This window comes from Gracilinanus agilis, chromosome 3 (genome assembly GCF_016433145.1).
Source record: "Gracilinanus agilis isolate LMUSP501 chromosome 3, AgileGrace, whole genome shotgun sequence".
NCBI lineage: Eukaryota > Metazoa > Chordata > Mammalia > Didelphimorphia > Didelphidae > Gracilinanus > Gracilinanus agilis.
In genome coordinates, this window is record NC_058132.1 from 340,317,273 (window position 1) to 340,340,649 (window position 23,377).

The 23,377-nt window shown below is 41.1% G+C and overlaps 1 protein-coding gene across 1 annotated transcript in view; it reads left to right on the forward strand.

Moving 5' to 3' along the window:
- Positions 1-23,377, forward strand: part of MYLK (myosin light chain kinase) — a 331,964-nt gene that overhangs the window by 193,876 nt on the left and 114,711 nt on the right. The window contains exon 16 of the mRNA XM_044670040.1: positions 7,887-8,003. Coding sequence (XP_044525975.1) covers positions 7,887-8,003 — 117 coding nt within the window. The remainder of the gene's footprint in view (positions 1-7,886; positions 8,004-23,377) is intronic.

Below are 23,377 nucleotides of genomic sequence, written 5' to 3' on the forward strand. Positions count from 1 at the left end.
GGAAGGGAGGGAGAGAAGGAGGGATGGATGGTTGGTTGGCTGGTTGTCTGCCTGCCTGCCACCTACCTGGAGTCTTAGGGCCACACTCCGTATGTGTCAGCAGGAAGACTTAAACCAAAATCTTTCTGGCTTCAAGGCCAGCTCTCTATCTGCTATGCCATTCCACCTCAAGTATCTCATATGTGTTTTTATCTGACCTATATTTACGTCTTCACATTTTTAAAAGTTGTCTAGTAATCCTACTCCTGGTACTCAAGGGCTTATTGAACAAGTTCACACTCATCCCATCCATACTCTTGATAGTCTTATAAACTTTCTCGGCCTTCCTCTTCCTGAACAGAGATATCTTGCTCTGCCCTCCCAAGGGAGTGCCTCCATTCCTTTGAAATTTTCAATTGTCCTTTCCTTTCTTCATTACTTTGTTGTTTTTTTTCTCATGCCAGCTAATTCTTCACTCAGTCTTCCAGGTAAAGATTCCCATAATTTAGTACAATGTAGAATATTTTCTTCCAGCATCCTCCTTTTTAGTTACCATTTAAAAATATATATACAACAATATAATACATAGCATAGCAATAACAATACATATAATTTATTATAAATATGTAATAAATTACAATTATGCATGCTTATCCAAGGGAAATAAATTCTTATATTAGTTATGTCCAAAATCACTCATTCTTTTTTTTTCCCCTTTCTCCCCCAAAGAAGGCAGGTAATATGATATGGGTTGTGCATACATTATCCTATAACACATATTTCCATTTGTCATGTTGTGAAACAAGACATATACTACTTACACTAAAGAAAAATTCATAAAGGTAATAAAGTGAAGAATGGCATATTTCAATCTGCATTCTGACTCCATCTGTTCTTTCTGTGGCAGTGGACATCCTTTCCTTGGAGTTGAACTGAATCCTTGCCTTGTTAATAATTAAGTCATTCACAACTGATCATCATATATTATTGTTGTCACTGTATACAACATTCTCCTGGTTCTGCTAAATTCACTTTGCATCACTTCATATAAGTCTTTCCAGGTTTTTTTGTGATCATCTTGTTTGTCATTTCTTACAGCACAATAGTATTCCATAACAATCATATACCACAACTATTTTAGCCATTCCCCAACTGATGAACATTCCTCTTGATGATGACCAAACTTTGAAGAGTCTCTCTGGTTGTCAGTAGCACTTGGGGGAAGAGAGGGTATCTTCATTGTCAGAGTCTATAGCGATCCCCAGATCCATTTCCTGAGATAAAGCTTGGACAGCCTCCATCTTAATTTTCATAGTTTGTTCAGTCATATTCAGTTATGTCTGATTCCTTGTGATCCCATTTGGGGTTTTCTTGGCAAAGATACTGAAGTAGTTTTCCATTTCCTTCTCCAGTCCATTTTAAAGTTGAGGAAACTGAAGCAAGCTGAGTGAAATGACTTGGCCAGGCACTAGTAAGCACCTAAAACCAGAATTGAAGTCAGGAAGATGTGTCCTGACTTCAGACCCAGCACACTCTCCAGCCACCTAGCTGCCCCTCTTTTCATAGTATCTTTCCCTAAATGCATTACCTTTCCCTTGCCACACTGAAAACCATGAGTAACTTTTCTGCCCACTCATAGTTTATTGAGTTACTTCCTTCGATTTATGCCTGTTGGCGTGGCATCTTATCTTACCACTTGGAAGAGTTTAGAGCTAGGCATATATTAGGTATTTAATTGCTACTGTGTGAAGGCAGATAAATGGTTCCTGGCCTCAAAGAGACTATAGTCTAGGCAAATAAAAAGCTAACACACCTAAAATTGTGATATTGAGTAAATGTTACATGGAAATGCCTACTTACCAATGCAAAAGAAATTCAGGGAAGGAAGGGATCAGTAAGGGCTGAAATAGTCTCAGAAGGCTTTATGGAAAAGGTAAAAATTGAATTGGGATTGAAAAACTGGGTAAAATGGATGCAGTGGGGGGGGGCAGCTGGGTAGCTCAGTGGATTGAGAGCCAGGCCTAGAGATGGGAGGTCCTAGGTTCAAAGCCAGCCTCAGACACTTCCCAGCTGTGTGACCCTGGGCAAGTCACTTGACCCCCATTGCCCACCCTTACCACTCTTCCACCTATAAGCCAATATACAGAAGTTAAGGGTTTAAAAAAATAAAATAAAATAAATAAAATGGATGCAGGCACTCTATTTTCCTTATAATGCATATAAATGTAAAAAAGACCAATTCCCAAACAAATCTGCTACATCCCGCATCATCTATCAGGCAAGTCACTTCACCCTGTTTGCCTCAATTTTCTCCTGTAAAACGAGCTGGAGAAGGAAATGGCAAACCACTCCAGTAGCTCTACCAAGAAAATCCAAATGGGGTCAATAAGAGTTAGACATGACTAAAACAACTGAACAACAACAACAACAACAAAAAGATTTTGAAAGTTCCCACTTTATCCTGAGTTTTTGTTTTTGAGACATATCGTTTTACCCTTGCCCTTGTTTCTGGTTCTAAGCCAGTTTTGTGGTATATTGGGAAAAGTATTATATTCAGAGTAAAGGAAATGGGCTTCAAATCTCAACTCTACCACCCTGTGTGATATTGGGCAAGCCTCTTAAGTTCTGTAGGAGGCATAGCTAAGTGGCACAGTGGATAGAGAACCAGGCCTGGAGTCAGAAGGACCTGGGTTCAAATCTGGTCTCAGATACTTCCTAGCTATGTGATCCTAGGCAAGTCACTTAACCCTGTTTGCCTAGTCTTTGCCCTTCTGTCTTAGAGTTGTTACTAAGACTGAAAAGTAAGGTTTTAAAAAAAGTTCTCTGGGTCAGAGTTTTCTCACTGATAAAATGAGGGAGTTGGACTGAATCCTTATTGCAGCAAAATATTCCTCCATCTTGCAAAATGGAGTTAAAAATATTTACCCCATATCCCTCACAGGGTTATTGTAAGTATTAAAAGAGATGATGAATGTAAAATACTTTTCAAACTCTTAATTGCTGTATAAATTCCAACTAATAATAACAATAACAATCCATTGAGTTATTGATTGTTTAATAGCTTTTATCTGGAACCTTACCAAAGGCTTTTGGTGTAGTGGACAGATCTAAATGTATTATAGCTCACTTCTCCATAGAGATTATTTCTCCTTACAAAAAAATATAACTGCCTTTCCCTCAGCAGGTTATATATTTACCTAATTTTATAATGATTCTATCTTTTATGGATCCATTAGAACACGTAGTGTTTTTATAGGTCCGTTAAATTTATAGATTCTAGTATATTTATAGATCCTTTAAAGCACCCAGTCTCACAAGTCTATAATAGTTCCCAGAATGTCTTCAGTATCCTTCCTGTGGATGGGAATCTCATCTTAGCATTCTCACAAAGTCAGTCTAATGAGCAGGAGTATGCAAGTGATTCAACCTCCCTATTAATGTTCTCTGCACAGTCTTCCCTTTCCTAGGGAAAGGTAGTTTGGTGTAGTGGACAGACCTTGGTCTTGGAATCACAGAAAACTAAGCTCAAATACTACCTTACTTCCCTCCACCCAAATGTACCTCCTTCCCATCCCCTTGCTAGCTATAGAAATCACTTCATATCTCAGTGCTTCCAAGGTCTCTTCCAACTCTAAACTTATGACCCCATTCTCCCCCAACCTGGGGGTGTCCCACCCTGGTCATTCTGGCATAATGTGCCCAAAACTCAGGACCAAGATATCCAAAAGAGCTTTGGAGAAGAGTTTTGGGTGGCTTTTGACTCTGTCATCAATTCACTTCTCATCCCTAGCAAAAAATGTCCCCACCCCCACCAGGCCTGAGGCTTCTCAAAAATGCTGGGAAATGAAATGTGCTTCTGGGGATCAGGAAGGGACTGTCCCACAGGAAATGCCATACTCTTTATCCATAGAAGATGATGGCCATCTATACCCATCTAAGGGATTCATGATCCCCTCCACTCAAATGTATCTCACAAGTCCCAGACTCTGGGTATCTTGGGAATGCTGGCTGCTCTAATAGTATCAAACAAAATATCTGGACAGAACTGGGATAAGGAGTCTCTGGTCTAGCTTCTCTGCTCCTTCCTCAGAGACAGCCTCATTGCCATCTGTGCAGGCAACACTCAGATAAATATTTATTTTGTCATTTCAGTTGAAGGTCAAAGCCAGCTGTATGGCTAAAAGTGAAAGGGAGTGGGGGGAGGGATGAAATCTTTTTCATTTGGACAGGATGTTTGGTGGGAATTGAATCTCTGACCCTATAACCTTGGGCCCAGCATGATGAGACATCTCCCTCTAATACTGTTCCTTTCTTACATTGGTTATAGCACTGTACTCCTAGGTTCCTGAAGTCATCTAATCCATTGCTTCATCTCCCAAATCACACCCGAACCTTTCCAATCTGATGGTAACCAGTCTTATTTCAAAAGGGCTTCCACAATCTCCCTCACCTATTACTGAGCCTCACCCCTAAACTTTACTCCCTGCATCTGATATGATCTAGAGCCTTCTTGTTATATTTTCCACATCTTTTTCTATCCAATTCCATTGGAGAAAGGAAAGAAAGATAAAGAAAGAAGGAAGAAAGATAGAGACAGAGAGAGAAAAGAAGGAAAAGAGGGAGGGAGAGAGAAAGAAAAGAAAGAGAGGAAGGAAAGCAGGAAGGAAAGGGTAGAAAAGAGAGAAGAAAGAAAAGGGGAAGAAAAATGAAGGAAGAAAAAAGAAAGAGGAAGAAAAAAAGAAGGAAAGAAGTTATATCTTGGCAAGCTTTCTCCTTATGAGGAAACTTAGCTAAGAAATTTCCTTTTAATTTTTTTCAATTAATAAACAGTTATTTTATCTCCCTCCTACCTTTCCCCTTCTATATTTCAAGTTCATCAACTCTCTTATCAGAAGATAAATAGTATGGGCCATCACTGGACTTTTGAAATCATGGCAAGTAGGGACTTCTAAAATTAGAAGTCAACTTGCCCAGTAGAAATTTTTGTAATGCTTTCCCTGAGATTTTGAAAGTGGGGACATTTTGCTTGGACTAAGAAGTGAATTGAGGCAAGATGGCAGAATCAAAAGCTTATCCAAAAGCTTATTCTGGTTTCGTCGATCATTCTGAGCTCCCTGTGGGGGGAGGGTCATGCCAGAGGGACCAGGCTGGGCTTTCCCCAGGTTGAGGGAAGATTATACAGTCAAGAGATCATAGATTTAGAACCGGAAGGGGCCTGAAATTGATTGCTCAGGTTCCCCAGCTAGTAAATGGGTGGGGGCTGGGAAGAGGAGATTAAAGGCAGTATTTGTGGGTACTTTTTTACCCTTTTGTGAGTAAGGCTGTCTCATGAACTCAATTAATGGTAAGGAAAATGGTATCTCACCAACAAGTGAGACAGCTGAACTATAGTAAGTCAAATTTTCCCCAGGCACTAGATGCTCATGGCCTCTAGAACTGGTTTCCCTGAAGACACTCGTGTTCTCTGTGTGTACACACTCGTGGAACATGGCAGCAAAATTGCCCAACCACCTTCTCTCTGGCCACACACTAGACACTAGGCTTCAGTGGAGAAGGGGGCCATTCTGTCTCTGGTACTCACTACCTTTGTTCCTTAGTCATCATTCTACTTACCTCTCTGGGATAAGTCTCCTTCTCTGTGAAATGAGGGGGTTGGATTTCATCATCTCTGTCATCCCCTTCTACTCTTCCTCCTCTCAAACTCTCATCGTCACAGCCTATGGTGCCTCCAGGACAGGGTTTTTTCCCCTGGGGTTTATGAAAATGGCTTTTTAAAAAACTGTTTTTCAATAAAAGTGTGTTTCCTTTGTAATCCCATGTACTTTATGTATTTAAAGAAAGATTGCCTAGGATTTCACCAGGAAAGGGATCACGACACACAAAAAAACCATAAAGGATCTCTGTTTTAAGATTAATGGACATGGGACTGAGGTCAGGGGATATAAGCCAGATGCCTAGAACTCCTTTAATGATAATTCCTCAAATGCCCATGATCTGTTTTTATGTGTTAGCTGACTTGAGGAGGTACAGGTTTGTCTTTATGAAGACAGGAACAGTTCTCAACAGGGGATAATCTGAGTGTTCAACTATGCCCGGCAGCCCAGCACCTGGCCCCCTATTGATGGGCAGCTTCCCGTGTATCCCCAAAGTTCTCCCAGTATTCTCAGAAGACTTGGCCAGCCCAGGCTTGGGAAGATTTCTGTTTGTACCAGATTTTTCTAAGTACCTCCTGACTCTCTGGGTTCCAGACCAGAAGAGGCCTGCTGTGCAGTGACAGAAGCATCAGATGAGAAAAACTATAATAATAATGGCAGCTTGACCTCCACTCACAAGGCAGCTTAATAGGGATTCAAAACAAAAAGTATTTATTCAATGCCCACTGTGTCCTAGACAGTGTGTCAGTGCTTAGATATACAAAAACAACACCAAAAGAGTCTGCTCTCATAGAGCTTTCATTCTACTAAATTATTAGGAGAAAACAACACGTACACAGGAAAGTCAATATAAAAGTACAGTACAAAATACATAAGAATCAATCAGAGTGTGTGTGACCCTGGGCAAGTCACTTGACCCCCCCATTGCCTACCCTTACCACTCTTCTGCCTTGGAGCCAATACAAAGTAATACACAAGATGGAAGTTAAGGGTTTTAATAAAATTTTTAAAAAATTTAAAAAAAAAGAATCAATCAGAGTGGGTGCAGTCTGGAAAGACACCTTTTAGAAAGGAGCTCTTAAGCTGGGCCTTGAAGAGAGTTAAGGGTTTTAAAAAGTAGAGATGAGGAAGGAGAGCATTTCCAATATGAGGGGAAACCGGGGCAAAAAAACCACAGTGGGAGATAGAATGTTCTGTACAGAAAGTCTCGAAAAGAACAGTTTGTCTGAAGCATGGAATGTGTGACTAGGGTTGATGTTTAATCAGCTTGGAAAGAACAATTATAAGTTATATACACTTACATACTCAGTTACATATATATACATATATATATGTATATATATGCAAATATATATGAATTATAAATTAGAAAAATATGAACTGAACCTTTTCAAGCCCTTAAATCTTCTCTTTGGCCAGCACTCTCCTTGGGATGTAACCTCTCCATTTCTACTCCCCCAGCTTCATGTCTTTCTATTTCTCAGTGCTCAAAAGTCTTCTAAGAAAATAATCTCAGAATGACTACATGTAATTTCATTGAGCCTCGTTGCCTTCCAAGCAAATTGCTGTAGTTCAGTATTAGGGTTTTTTCCGCCATTCTCTCTATTGGTCTTTCCTATCTCTGTTCTCTGAAGACACCTTGCTTCCCTTTCATTAGATTATATGTGCCTCAGAGTGGGGACCATTTTTCTTTGTGTTAGAATGAAAGCTCCCCCAAAGAAGAAATTGTTTCTTCACCTTCTCCAGAGCTCCACTTCCCAGGCCTATTTGGTGTGACAGAGCATTGGACTTGGAATCTGAAGACTTGATTTCAGATCACAGCTAGATTACTTCTGTGACTTTGGGCAGATTACTTCATACCACTGCACCTGAATATTCTCATTTTTAGAAAGGGAAGGATGGAACAGATGATTTCTAAGACCCTTTCTATCTCAAAGCTTTCTGATCTGAATGAATAAGAGAGTCGAGAGCAGATGATTCTGCCAGCGTTTTAAGTGTAAATAGCTAACTGGAAAATATTCTTCATATTTAAAGGTATTCTTGGATAAGACTTGTTGAGAAGAATTTAGAAGGGGGAAAAACAAATATAAGATTAGAAATATAGCAGTTCTTTGCAGTTCTTTGAACTTCCAGTAATAATCAATGAAGATAAATAAATCTGTTTTCACCCTATGATTCCGGTGGCTTCTGTTGATCTGGAGGGTATCATTAGCATACCTGGCTCATTCCATGATCTCTCATTCCTTCTGCCAGGCTCACTGTGTTCTGTCACCATTGAGAAAGCAATGCCTGAGGACAATGGCGTGTACAAGTGTCTAGCCAAGAATGCAGGAGGTCAAGCCGAGAGCTCTTGCCACGTGACTGTAGATGGTAAGTCTGGACTTTTCTCCCTCCTTCAGGGCCCCTTTTCTCATTCCCTTCCCTCCATCTCCATGGAAGGTAAAGGGAATGGAATGTAAAAACATTTATTAAGGGGTTACTATGTGGAAATAATTATGCTAAAGGCTAAGGTATAAAATGAAAACTTGTCCTTGCTTTCAAGGAGCTCTCATTCTAGTGGGGGAGATGCTCCTATAGAAGGGTTCGTGTTTCTGTTCCTGACAGATGGGAAGGCTAGTACTTGGGCAAGGAAAGTAGCAGAGCAGATGGCAAGACCCATAGGAAAATTTATGATAGAACGGATAGTATCTTCCAAGAGATAATTGGTCTAAGGGTCAGAATGTAGTGAGGCTCTGGGACACCTCCAGCAAAGATAGGCAAGTGGAATTCAGGACACCCAGTCACCTGCACATGAGGGGAACTGAGTAATGATACAGTGAGAGTTTGTTGAGGACAGGAATGACTGCCCCTGATCTAGGGTAATTCTGTCGTGAAACAATAATAAATCCATTCTTTGTACTCATGTACTTTGTGAACACGAGTTCTCTAAAACTCATTTTCTTCATCTGTAAAATAAAGTGGTTGAAATCAATACTCTCAAATGTGCCTACCAGGTCTGGATTTATAATCCTATGATTATCTACAAACATGGGAAAGGAAGAAACCATATTTGAATTATCTTCCTCCTCACTCCTATCTAGGATTTTAGAATTTGGCGTAGAGAAGGAGGGAAAGTGGAAGGGAATAAGCATTTATATAGCACCTATGATATCCCATGCAGCTAGGTGGTACAGTGGATAGAAGGCCAGGTCTGGAGTAGGGAAGGGACCCTGGACATTTCACTTAATCCCTGTTTGTCTTAATCTACTGGAGAAGGAAATGGCAAACCATTCCAGTATCTTTGCCTAGAAAACCCCATGGCCAACACTGGTGTGCTATGCTTCTTAGGGTCACAAAGGGTCACACAACTGAAGAACAATATTTTTCTGTGCTAAGAGCTTTATAGTGATCCTCACAACAACCCTGCCAGGTAGGTGATGTTATTATCCCCATTCTATTGTTGAAGAAACTGAGACAAATAGAGGTTAAGAGACTTGTCCAAGGTGACACAGATAGTTAAGTTTCAGAGGAGGCTGATTTTGAATTTGGTCTTCCTGACTCCAAGCCCAGTCTCATGAAGCATGTGGCCATCCAGATCTCTTCTCTAAGTAGAACTTTTTTTGAGGGTGGAACAGTTGTTAGGAGAGATGACCCACCCACAGGAAAAGGGATAGAAAGATCTTTACAAAGCTACATTCAGATAAGAGTAAATGATCCAACTAACACCAGTCCTGAAAACAGTGACCAAAGGGGAATGGAAGTCATGGTGAAGGTGAATTAGGAGCTGGGACTTGGTAATGACCAGCATGCCAGGTAGGAGAAATGTACTCTCTTCTCTCTAAAACTTTTCAGTCTAGACTGAAACAGGGAGCAGGTTTGTTTTTGTTTTTTCCTCTAGGTTTAAGGATATAGTCATAGTTGGAAAAGCGTTATTAAATGATGTTTGGTAGGCCTTGAAAACACAGAGAGTTTGTGTTTGACTCAGAGAGGGTGGACCAAGAAGAAGCTATCATTTATACATTACATATATATATATATTATATATATAATATATATATATGAAGACTCTTAAATGTATAGGCCAATCTGTGGATATTGGCTACTAGGGATGCAGAATCCAAGGGATCATCCATAATAAGAAGAATTTTCCTGATATAGGGCACTTGAAGGGGGAGGGAGAGTCAAAGTGAGTGTGAAACTAAAGGCTGTTGGGTAGGACAACTAGATTTCTATAACTAGGGGAGGACTTCCAGGGAGGAAAAAATTCAACACATGTATGCCTTTAAAATCCACTCTCAGATACTTACTAGCTGTGTGACCCTGGGCAAGTCACTTGACCTTGTATGCCTCAGTTTCCTCATCTTTAAAATGAGCTGGAAAAGGAAATGGCAAAACACTCCAGTATCTCTGCCAAGAAAACCTCAAGTAGGGTCATGAAGAGTCTAACATGACCGAATAACAACTTCTTTAGCAGCCATGAACCTCTGTAGTAAACAATTCTCCTCGCCCCTCTTATTTCTCAGATTCTTTCTTCATCATGAATTGCAAAGTTACATTCAGAGGCATTTCATAGTTCCTTATTCCCCCTTTTTACTGCTATTTACTCCAAGACCAAAAGACCTTAGGTTCCCACTTCTATTGTTCCATCCACATTCTTTCCCCTCCTTGAAGAGCAAGCTCTCCTTTCGTCCTAGGTCAAGGGCTGCTAGCTCTGAGTCCTGAGACAATATCTGTGTTTGCAGATGGTCAGGAAAAGCTAGGCCATCTGCCATTACTAATTGGAAAGCCCCTTCCGACATCCTCAGTACTAATCTTTAGTCTAGCATATGGAGGGAACCAAAGTTGAACAAAATCAATCTAGAAGCATTCCAGGACTTAGCATTAACAGTTTCTGGAGATGACTTCTCTGCTTTGGGAACCTTAAGACTAATAGTGGCATATTTTTATATGTAGCACCCCTAAAAGGTGGAGAGTAATTCATTTTATAAGTAAGATGCTAGCACATTATGCATAAAATCAGCACAGGTATCCCTTCCACATTACAGCTTTCCCCATTGTGGTTTTGATATATCATGAGTGGGAATAAGAAATTAAATGAGAATTTGGTGGAAGCCACAGATGATACATGAAGTCCAGCAGATGACACAGAAAGTTTAGAATCTTGGAAATTTTTACTTATACAGAGCCTATGACCAAATACTTCACCCAAATTTTGTAATAAGGGACTATAAGCACCCTATAAAAGAAAAAGAGAAATTTAGACTTTTCTGGTGTGCAGGGTGGGCCAAAAAATTTACATGGATTTTCCAGTTCATGGTTTGCATCATCCATCCCCCTGACCCCAGCAATATGGAAGGGACACCTGTAAATGACTTATGTGAAAAACTTAACATTTATAAAGTCAAAGAAGCACAGAATTCCCAATAGGCAAAAACCTTCATTCTTTTCATTAAGAAACATTTGTTAAAGGCCTACCATGTGCCAAGAATTATGCCAGGCAGTGGAATTATCAAGACAAAAAGGAAACCATCTTTATACTCAAGGTAGCACAGAGGATAGAGCCCTGGGCCTGGAGCGCTGGAGTCAAGAAGAGCTGAATTCAAATTTAGTTTCTGATATTGTGTGACCTTGGGTAAGTCATTTAATTTCTGCTTCAGTTTCCTTGATTATAAAAGGGGGATGATAATACTATCTACCTCTCTATCTAGATGTAAGGATCAAATTAACTAATATTCGTAAAGCACTTAGCACAGTGCCTAGCACACAGTAAGCATATAATAAATGCTTATTTCCTTCCTTGTAGATCAAGTTCGATCTCCTCTCCCATCTAGAGATTCTCTTAAAAGTATCCCTGACAAATCAGCAAGCTTGTGACTGTTTATGTTACTGCTTTGGGGATAAATTGTTATTTTCCATTCAGTCAGTCTTTGTGTTTTTGAGAATTTCTTTTAAAACATATTGAAAATTCATTCTGAAACAAAAATGGTTTTTGTTTGCTCAGATGGTCTCCTTGATGATTCCTCCTGCTCTCCTCTAATTTTGCTGACCCTTTTATTTGTATATTTTCCTTCAAAGAGGCTTTGGGCTGCCAAGTCAGATCTTTGAAGGGAAAAGAAAGGAAATTATAAGAGGGAGACCATAGAGTAACATGAATCAACTCTTAATTCATTAACAATTTGTTACAAACTGCCATCCCAACAGTTCCCTAACAGGCTCATTCCCCAAGCTCTTATGATCTTTTCTATTTTCCATCCTCCTCTTGGAAATAGGTCAGCATCTCACAGAATCATTTTTCAGATTTCTAGTCATCTCCCTTAAATTTTCCCCCCTAAAGCCCATTCTAGACAACTTGGTGGAGCTAGTATAGTTTTTCTCTTGCCTCCCTTTCCCTCCTTCTTCTGATTCCCCTTTTAGCACCCCCTTTCCTTCTCTCAGCTCTCCAAGTGCTCAGTGCCTTCCTTCTTCCCCCTGGAACCCTAATTGTGGCACCCTAGCCCAGCCTGCCCTCCCCCTGCCACATCCTTTCTCTCCATTCTTCTCCAAATCCAGCCTTACCTGTGCTGTCCCATTTCCTAAGGGTCTCTGTTCTCTGCTGGGTGACAGTTTGAGTTCATGGAATTAATAAGAAAAATGTATCCATTCCCAATTATAATACCATAACCTGTTTAAAGTACAAACCTCTCAGAAGCCCCCAAAGAAGTATTCCTTCGTGATGGCAATTTCAAACACCGTGCCGAGCCTGATGGAAGAGATGAATCTCAGGATTAATGATGGACCTTTGCAAATTGGGGAAGGGTACCACAAATCACACTATAGAAACCAAAGGAAGGCAAGACATGCTTCCATCCAATGAAATCCCATTTTGTGGATTATCCACAGATATTTCGATTGGCCTCCCTTGCTAGTCTCACGTGTATCCAGAGTGTGGGCTCACTATCTGCCTAAACCTTGTGTTTGCTTACATAATCATGTGATATATTACAAAACCACATAATAATAATCTTTGCATTATCTACTATCTTATGTTATCTAGACCACTTTTTTCTTCCGTTAGCACAACAAAACATTTATAAAATGTTTTTTTAATTAAATAATTACTATATGCAAACTGTGCTATTAACTATACAAAAGAAGACACAATCCCTGCCCTCATGGGACTTACAGTCTTTTTGGAGGGACAAATATTTATTAAGCATCTCAGATGGAAGAGATGCAAAGTTTAGATGAGTAAAGATTCCTGCCTTCAGTGAGTTAGTCAGGGTAATAGAATACCAACACATAAATGTATAATATACAAACATGATGTGTATAAGTGCATGAGAGATATAAAATGAAAATATTATGTAAGGTCCAAATGTCATTTCCAATATGGCAGGGGAAGCAAGAAGCAAGGAAGACAAGAAGAGATTAGAGTTAAGTTTTTTTTTATTTTTTTGAAATTATTTTTTTTATTTTTAATATTTTCTCCTAGTTACATATTTCATCTTCTTTCCCTCTCCCCAAGCTCCCCTAACCCCCCTTAGCCAATGCACAATTCTATTGGTTTTACATGTATCATTGATCAAGACCTAATTCCATATTATTGATAGTTGGACTAGAGTTATCGTTTAGTGTCTGCATCCTCAATAATATCCCCAATAGTCCATGTGTTCAAGCAGTTGTTTTTCTTCTATGTTTCTCCTCCCACCGTTCTTCCTCTGAATGTGGCTAGTTTTCATTCTTATAAGTCCCTCAGCCTTGCTCTGAATCCTTGCATTGCTGCTAGTAAAGAAGTTCATTACATTCAATTGTGCCACAGTGTATCAGTCTCTGTGTATAATGTTCTTCTGGATCTGCTCCTTTCACTCTGCATCAATTCCTGGAGGTCATTCCAGTTCACATGGAATTCCTCCAGTTTATTATTCCTTTGAGCATAATAGTATTCCATCACCAGCATATACCACAATTTGTTCAGCCATTCCCCAATCAAAGGACATTCTCTTATTTTCCAATTTTTTGCCACCACAAAGAGCACGTCTATAAATATTTTTGTACGAGCCTTTTTCCTTATTATCTCTTTGGGGTTTAATCCACACAGTGCTATGGCTGGATCAAAGGGCAGATAGTCTTTTAAAGCCCTTTGAGCATATTTCCAAATTGCCATCCAGAATAGAGTTAAGTTTTTAAAGAAGTGCTGGAATTCAAGGGGGAGAAAAAGGTGATGCCTACACAGTAGGCATTCAAAAATCTTTATTGCCTGCCTGAGTGCTGGATATGGAATCAGGAAGATGAGTTCAAATTCAAAGTCTTACTCACTAGATTTTCACTTAACCAGTGTGTGGTCAGACAACTCCCTTAGGTTTACCCTCTAGTCTAAGTCATGGAGAGGTTGCAGTCTGCCTTTATGAAGAGAGGCCCCCATGCTGCAGAAATCAAGCCTTCTTCATTTAATCTTTTTCAAAAGGAAAGTCTGTCTCAACTCTCTTCATATCTTTTCTTTTAACCTTAATATATAAGATGGAAACAATTCCTACCCACATTGTACAGAGGGAGAAACTGAAGTCTCTAGAAGGGCAGACGCTTTGCCAACTCTGCCTCCTAGTAACCAGATGACCATTGGTCAGTCACTTAAGGAAGGAAACAAAGCATGTGTTGAGCACCTGCAATGTACCTGATCCATGGTTTTTTTAGAAATAATGTATGGCTGTGAAAATTGGACTATTAGGGAAGCAGAGCGCTGCAGAACTGATGCCTTCAAATGGTGGTGCCAAAGAAGACTTTTGATAGTCCCTTGGAGAGCAGCAAGGACATCAAATCAGCCAATATTTAAAGAAATTAATTCAGAGTTTTTGTTGGAAGGTCAAATACTGTAGCTAAACTACTTAAGCCACATAACGAGAAGATGGGACTCATTGAAAAAGACTCTAATGTTGGGGAAAGATTGAAGGCGGAAGGAGAATGGGATGGCAGAGAATGAAATGGATAGGTAGTGTCATAGAAATAAGAAAATGAGCTTGGACAGACTTCAAAAAGATAGTGGAGGATCAAAGGAGCTGGTGTGCTGTGGTCCCTGAGGTCAGGAAGAGTCAGATACAACTGAATGGCTTCAAAAATGTACCTGAGGGCAGGGGCTGGCTAAGAACTTCACAAATAACAATCTCATTTAATCCCCAGACGACCCTGAGAGGTAGGTGCTGTTATCATTTCTATTGTACAAATGAAACTGAAGTAATCAGAGGTTAAGTGACTTGCCCAAGGTCACCTAGGTCTGAGGCTGGTCTTGAATTCATCTTCCTGAATCCACGTTTAATGCTTTCTTTACTGGACCACCAGCCACCTCTGAACATTTAACCTCTCTAGATAGCAACAGCTATAAAATAGGGACAATGAGACTTGCACTAGTCATCTCACAAAGATGTGTTAAGGCTCAAATGAGAAAATATGTGAAAAGTATTTCTAAGAAGCATACAGCTTCTTTATAAATGTCAGACATGGTTGTTTGTCACCATTACCTAAGAGCTCAAAGAATTAGTAAGGATCATAGTACCATAGATTTAGAGCTTGAAGGACCATCCAGGCCAGGCTCCTTTGGACAGTACCATCACATTTTATAGATAACTCAGGGCCCAAAGGAGTTTAGTGACTTGCCCAAGAACACTTGTGTACTTACAGGGCAGTACCAGGATTCACATTGAGGTCCTTTGACTTTAAATCCAGAACTATTTCCAATGACCTCAATAAAGAGCCACAGGACTAGGATCCTACTTAGTCCTTTCCTCAGTCCCCAAAGGAAAACAATCCTTAATCTTTCATAGTTTGACAAGAAAGCGGAGAATCTGGCTTATTATGGAAATTCTCCTGGAGGAGGTTCCAACACCCCACCTGGGTTAGAGTGTTTGCTGTCCAGAAATTCTTCTAAGTATGTGATATTAGTGTTTCCTTCTACAGCATAAGTCCAATCCTCTAGTTCCAACATCAGTAAGGATGAACAGCATAGAAACCTTTCTGAGAAAAGATTTTAGATCTGGAAGGAACCTCAGGAGATATCTAGTTCAAACTTCCTTCCAGGGCAGGAATCTTCTTTAAGCATCCATGATAGGTGATCAGTCATCCTCAGCAAGAATCCTTCTATTGGCGCAGCTGGGTGGTTCAGTGGATTGAGAGCCAGGCCTAGAGAAGGGAGGTCCTAGGTTCAAATCTGACCTCAGACACTTTGTAGCTGTGTGACCCTGGGCAAGTCACTTAACCCCCATCAACTAGCCCTTCTCCCTCGTCTGCCTTGGAACTAATACATAGTGTTGATTCTAAGACAAAAGGTACAGGGTTTAAAAAAAAAGAATTCTTCCAATGATGATGGTGAGATAACCCCAATTTATGGGGAATGAGATATCCTGGTCTATCATTAAACATCTCTAATGATTAGCAAATTCTTTTTTATATATATAAAACCTAATCTCTCCCCAGATATAATTTCTTAGTAGTCCCTTCTAGAGCAGCACAGAATAAGTCTGTTTCCATGTGACAGCCCTTTAGAAAATTGAAAGCAATTCTCATGGCTCTTTTGAGGCATGGATAGAGTAGAGTGCTGAAATTGGAGTAAAGAAGTCCTGAGTTCTAAAGTTGCTTCAGTCATGGTAACTCACTCTAGACAAATCACTTAACTTTCTTTGCCTCAGTTTCCTTATCTGCTATATGAGTATAATAGTAGCACCGGTGTCATGGGTTTCCTGGATCAAATGAGATAAAATGTGAACTGTGCTTTGAGAAACTTAAAGCTCATACTCTGTGCACCCTCATGTCTTCTCCAGGTTATTTTTTTTTTAATCACACACTAAAAAATAAATAAAAGGGGAAAAAAATCACATTGATTCAGGCTCTCCTCGGTCCTTTCTCCTACATCCAGGATTTGGGGAAAGGGATATTAGGGAAGCATGAACTTTTGACAGCTCAGACTTTTCTACCCAGCCACCACTTAGGGACCTCTTTCTCCCTCTCTCATTGCCTCATTTTCCCTGCCTGGGATCTGACTGTGTGGCATCAGCCAGTTGGAGTGGGCACTCTAACCATGTGGCATTAGCCAATTGGAGTGGGTGCAGAACAAACACGTCCTTGCCCCTGGGAAGCTGGGCTACAGAGTCATCGAAGGAGAGGAATGGGGTAAGACATTAGCCATATAAGGACAAGTTTTCCTCTCTAAGCAGCAGCCCCCCACTTCCCCACACCTCCATTTTCCTCTCCCAAGTTTATTTCGGGGCATGACCAGGCCAGCAAAGGACTTGGGCCCTGGGGCACAGATTGGGAGATGGAGCTCAGTTTTCAGTAGAAAAGTGATTAAAATAGACAGAAAATACAAGCTGCTTGAAAAAAAAAAAAGTTTTTTTTTTTTTTTATTACTATTATTTTTATCCCCTGGGCAGCTGTGTGAACACAAAGCTGGTTTTGATTAAATACAACAGCTCTTTCAGCCCACTCACTACTCTGGTTCTCACGGAGGTAAATTAGGCTTTCAGTCAACAGTCCTGGCCATGCACTCGCTCTGCCCTTGGTGATGTAGGGGAGTGGGCTCCATTCACCAAAGATAGGAGAAAGGGGAGCCTCTGTCTTCTATCAGCTTCTACCTTCAGTCATCCCTCGCTCTAACAGGAGAGCCACAGCTCTTTGGTTTTAGACAATCTGCCATCAAAAGGGGGAAACTCGGTACAACCAGAGTCTCGCCCCTATGACGGGAGAGGACAGCAAGATGTATGGGAAATGTTTTTGGTAAGACTTTTAAGGAAACATGAAAGGCATAATTTGCACGAACATGTCTGTCTCACAGATGATGCCTTCTATGATGTGGGATGAGTAGAGGAGGTCTAGGACACTAGTGGACAAATCCTATTAATAAATATAAATAAAAAAGTTTTTTATAAATACCCACAAAGCAAAAGAGATACGACAGTTCCGCTGATTAAGTAAGCTGAGAGCCTAAATACTGCGGGAAGCAGGAACAAGGAGCAAACCTAGTGGGGTAAGTTGAGTTATTTAAGGAAGGCTCCTCCCTGGAGCTGGCCAATTTGGAGGCAGGTTTAGAAGAGAGCAGGGATGGTGTGGGTTGGGAGAGAAAAAAAGAAGACAGAATATCCCAGTACGAGAGAACTCTCTGTGCTACAGGAACATGCAAATAATTACTAATAAGTTTGCCATGCATTTGGGTAATGCTTTATGGTTTCCACTGTTCTCAGTACATTATGTTGTTCCTTAAGGCAAGCCAGTGAAGGAAGTAAGGTGAGTGGTATTGTCTTGATTTTACTTTGGGGGAAATGGCAGACTAGAAAAGTTAAGTTTATAGTTGCACATCACCGCCTTCCCCCTCACAGGTACTCCTTATCCTAGATTGGTCACCCGGAAAAGGGAAAGGTCTATCTAAGTTTTTATGTAGCACCTACTATGTGTCAGGCACCATGATAAGCACTTTTTATCCTCATAAAACTCCTGGAATGTAGATGTTGTTGTTATCCTCATTTTACAGCTAGGAAGTTGAGGCAGTCAGAGGTTAAAAGTGTTACACAGCTAGTAAGTGTGTGAATCCAGATTTGAATTTAGTTCTTCCTGACTCCAGCCACTGCACCACCAGACAGTACCCAGGCTTAGCATGGCATCACATAGCAAGGGGCAAGGATTTACATTGGAATACAGATGTCCAGACTCATGGCCCATTCATACATAGATTTCTTCAGGCTTATCTTAAGCCTTATATTTATCCTACATTTTCCCATTACAGAAGCAAGTCCCTGGAGGTCAGCTAATTGGCTCAGTGGATTGAGAGCCAGGCTTAGATCCTGGTTTCAAATCTAACCTTAGATATTTCCTACCAGTGTGACCCTGAGCAAGTCACTTGACTCTCCCTTGCCTAGCCTTTACCACTCTTCTACCTTGGAACTAATATGTAGTATTGATCCTAACACAGAAGGTAAGGGTTAAAAAAAAACCAAAAACTAATCACTATAACCTAGCTGGGGAGAGAGCGACTTCAAAGTCAAACCCAGGGCCTGACCTGAACGTTCCCAATTCCTGGATTCTCAGCTCAGCCATCGAATTTCTTCTTGTGTGCCTCAGCTTACTTATCTGTAAAATAGAGTTAAAGGAGAAGCCCTTTTCTTTTTTCCCCACCTGGTCCACCAACCAGAAAGCAAGCTGCAAAAAGAATTCCAAAGCCAAGGTTCTCAAGCTTCTCTGTTCTATGGCCCCCACTCTCTAACCCACATCTCTGCTTCCCAGAATTCACTTCTCTAAGTCATCGCTATCAGTCCCCAGCTGCTAGGAGCTCCATGGCCATGGCCTCTCTTGGCACCAAAGTAGATATTACAGGAAGGAAGGGAGGAGGAGGGATCAGGACAGGGAGGAAGCTGGCTCACCCCATCCCTAGAGTTCACAGTTCTCTGCTACCACCACCAAACAGGCTGTCAGGAACTCTGCAGCTCTGGCTTTCATGACCTTCTTGGAATATTCCCTGTGACCCCTGCAGGTCCTGACCCCCAGTTTGAGAAACCCTAGACCCAAAGGGAACTAGACAAATGACTCTGTGGTGAGGTGTTTTTTGTTGTTTTGTTTTGTTTTATTTTAAAATAAGCATAGTCATGATGGATGATATGTGTATATGTGTGTGTTAGGATGTGATAGGGAAATTGGGGCAATTCCAGTTGTGTTCATATTCAATAATTTAACTCTCAGTTGGGACAGGGCCCTTCTGCCCTATGTTACCTGGTCCTCAAAAGGGGGAGGTCTTCCCAGGAGTCTTACAAAAAGGCGAGGCAGAGGGTAACCTGGTATGGGAATGAAGTAGGGAGTGGGGTTTTGAATGGTCACACCAGTGTTCTAATGGTAACCATCTTGGCTCCCTCCTCCTCATATGAGGTGGCAGTGAAGAGAGGGATTTGGTTTTATGGATTCTAGGAATGCGTTTCTCAAATACTTTTCTTTCTTTTTTTATTTGAACTTTTACCTTCCATCTTAGAATCAATACCATGTATTAGTTCCAAGGCAGAAGAGCAGTAGGGGCTAGGCAATGGGGGTTAAGTGACTTGCCCAGGATCATACAGCTAGGAAGTATCTGAAACTAAATTTGAACCCAGGATCTCCTATCTCTAGGCCAGGCTCTCAATCCACCCAGCCATTTAGCTTTATGCCCCCTGTCAAATATTCCTTAAAGATATCCTGGAAAAAAAAGATTTCAAAACCTCTCTCCTCCCATCTTGCCTAGTATTTCCTTCTTGGTCAGTCTCATACTGATAGGAAGTTCTAGTTATATATAGGTAGTATGTCTCAGTGGAAAGAATGTTAGATTTGGAGTCAGAGGCTCTGGGGTTGAAATACTAGCTATTCCACTTAATATCTGTGTTTCCTTAAGCAAGTGAATCACTTAAGCTCTATGGGCCTCAATTCCTTAGCTATAAATGAGGCAAGATGACTTTTAAGACCCATTCTAGCTTTAAAATCTCATGGAAGCTAACCTTAACCCTTCTGTAGGTTTATTTACTGCCTATGTAGGGGAAAAGGTTCCTCAATAGAGATGGAAAACCTTCAGAGACTGGACACCATTTCTAAAATATTCATGAATGTTGTCAATAACAATATGGCAAAGAGTCTAGACTCATAAACTGAATCTTCCATCCCCTATATCATGGATAACAGATTTTATCATTAAGATGGGAGGCACTCCAGCAAGATGTTTCAAGAGATGTTCCAAGGTTCTATAGAGGAAGAAAGGAGAAAAAGAGAAGGAATGAGTTCTTCAGATAGGGCAGCATTACCTTCACTCCCACTATGCTCTTCTAGAGCCAGTCTAATGGCTAAACCAAAGGCTAAGAATAGCAGACACAGAGAAAAAAAAGAGTTCTTTCTCTTTCTTTCCTCCTTTTCTTTCCTCATTTCTCTTTTTCTCTCTTTCTTTTTTCTTCCTTTCCTCCTTTCATTCCCTTCCTTCCTTCCTTCTTTTTTATAATCCTTACTTTCCACCTTAGAAACAATACCATATATTGGTTCTGTAAGAAGGAAATTTTAGGTATTTTATAGATATGTATTTAAAGTGTGGCCACCAGGAATCAACAATTCAGGTTGATTCCGTAATTAAATCAGACCTAAGTCGGCATCGGTTAAGGCACTTTATTTACAATCAGGAAGGTAAAGATATAGGAATAAAGAAAAAGGGAGAGGCTAGTCCAGGCCTCCAGAGGCCTGGACTAGAGAGAAGGTTAAAAGGCTAAATAAATGAGGCTACAAGCCACAAGGCCTAGCAACCAGATAAGCTAGAGCCTACTTAAGGCAGAGTTTGGAAGTGGCCAAGGTAGGCCAAGGAAGTCAGCCTAACTTACCCATGTGACCATTCTGAGTAGAAGCTGCCTGAGGTCTCAGAGATGCTTCAGCACCAAGTTCAAAGCTGGAACTGCCTCCACAGTAAGTAACCAACATACTTAAAGAGAAAGTGTCTTTCGTCACTTCCCGTGGGTCCACCTCTAATTCAAGTGGACAAATGGCAGTCTCTACACTGATTTTGGACTGCCCAAAGGGCAGTCCCTTGTTCTTGATTTGTTACTTATTGTCAAGTGTGGGTAACTCGTCTCCCCTCCCCACTAAGGGAAGTGGGAATGACCTCATCTCAGGTAGGTAGAGTTTTGACTATAGAATGGACTAGAGCTAATTTTATTTACACAGTTCCAAGAGAAGAGTGGTAAGGGTTAGGCAATGGGGGTTAAGTGACTTACTCAGAGTCACACAGCTAGGAAGTGTCTGAGGCCAATTTTGAACCTAGGACCTCCAGTCTCTAGGCCTGGCTCTAAATCCACTGAGCCACCCAGCTGCCTCCAAGAGTTCTTTTTCAACAGCCAATTCACCCCCTTCCATCTCTCCAACCAGTCATAGAGATGGAGTCAAAGAATGACAGACCCTTCCCATCCCCCTCACACTCCTCCCCATGCCAAGCCACAGGAATGTGGCAAGGGCCTCCTTTAGAAATTCCCACCCCCTTCTTCCTCCCACTGGACTTCCAAGCATAGCCAGGAAAGGGATAGGAAAGAGAGTTCCTGAGACAGAGAAAGCAGATTCTGCACCCATTTCTCCTCTTACCCTACCCCACACACCCAGGATCATCCTTAAAGACCCTCCCTAGGGGACAGAAAAGTGAGTGGAACATCAGAGCACATTTCTCAGAGTAAAGCCAGCCCCTAGAGGTATATATCTATTCTCTGTTTCTACTCAACAGGATCATTTCTGTATGCCTCCCCCTGCCACCTGCTCCTTTTTCTATTGGAAGGGAACAAGGTATAAGATTCCTTAGTCTGACTCATTAGCTATCTCTCTCCCTTTTCCCCCAAGGGGGAAATTAATATGGAAAATTGAGAGTGGAATAAAGAGCAAAAAGGAATTTGGAGATTATCCCTGCATGACTTCTCCTTGATACTCTGGTATTATGGGAATTGAGGGATGGAGAGTGTTTTGCCTTGAGAGGGGTATTTTGCCAAAGTGGCCTCATCCCAGGTCCTCTAACTCCACATCCAGAACTCTTTCCATGGTTCAGTGACTCATAATCATACATGTAGGTTAGCTGTGGCCTGGGTAAGTTTGAATTACTAAGGCCAGTCTTCATCTTGACCCAGATCTTTGGATGTGCCCACCCCTTCACTCCCATGGTTCTCCAGGGGTCAGGGATTGCCCCTTTTCTCCTTCCTCAGCACCAGGGGGTATTTTTACTCAATAAACAAAAGATTAGAGAATAGCAACTCTTGCCATCAAGGAGTTTATGTGGGGGACCAGAACAGGGGAATGAACTACAACATGTGCAGAAATAAGCACACATGAGGAAAACTGAGAAAAGAAAGAATACTTAACTGGGGAGATGGGAAAAGGGCTTCACAGGGAAAGTGATGCCTCAGATGAACTTGGAAGGAAGACCAAAATTTCTAAGAGGTGATGTTGGTGGGAGGAAGTGCATTGTGTTCTAGACTTGACAGGAAGGACATGTAGTCCAGTTAACTGCATTCAGAGTAAGGGGTGGTTATCCCAAAAGTCTTAGTTCAGGATTAAGCTATTAAAACTTAAAACTGCACTTGAGGGGGCAGCTAGGTGCTCAGTGGATTGAGAACCAGATCTAAAGATGGGATGTCCTAGGTTCAAATATGGCCTCAGACACTTCTTAGCTGTGTCACCCTGGCCAAGTCACTTAACCTCCATTGCCTAGCCCTTTCAGCTCTTCTGCCTTGGAACCAATACTCAGCATTGATTCTAAGATGGAGAGTGAGGGTTTAAAAAACCCTGAACTTTTAGAGGGCCTCTTGACTGCCTCTAAAGTGTCCTTCCAGCACTAAGTCTATGCTGAGCCGATGATCTCTGGGGCCCTGCCACAATTATTATATCTAACAAAATATCCTCCTCAAAGTAAAATACTGCATTCCTTATCCCACCCCCACCCCCATTCTCATAATGCCAGGCCTTAGGAAGAGAAATGATGCAAGAATGTACCTTAAGCTATTCAAGCCTGAAACTGTACTGTGATTTATAGGACACTTTTTCCTGACAGCCAGGGTAACTCCTCATGTTAGCCAATATGATAACTCAATAGCGAATTCTTTCACATGTTGTTGCCACTCTGCTGCAAGCAGTTTGGGGTTAACCCCTCCCAGCACTTCTTCCTCCACCCTTTGGTCCATGCCAGCTTCAAGAACTTAATAATGTTCTGTCTGGATTTGATGTATAAAGGAAGGCAGCAGGTAGCTTCTCCTTGGTTAATCTCCTCCCAGCACAGGTGGTCT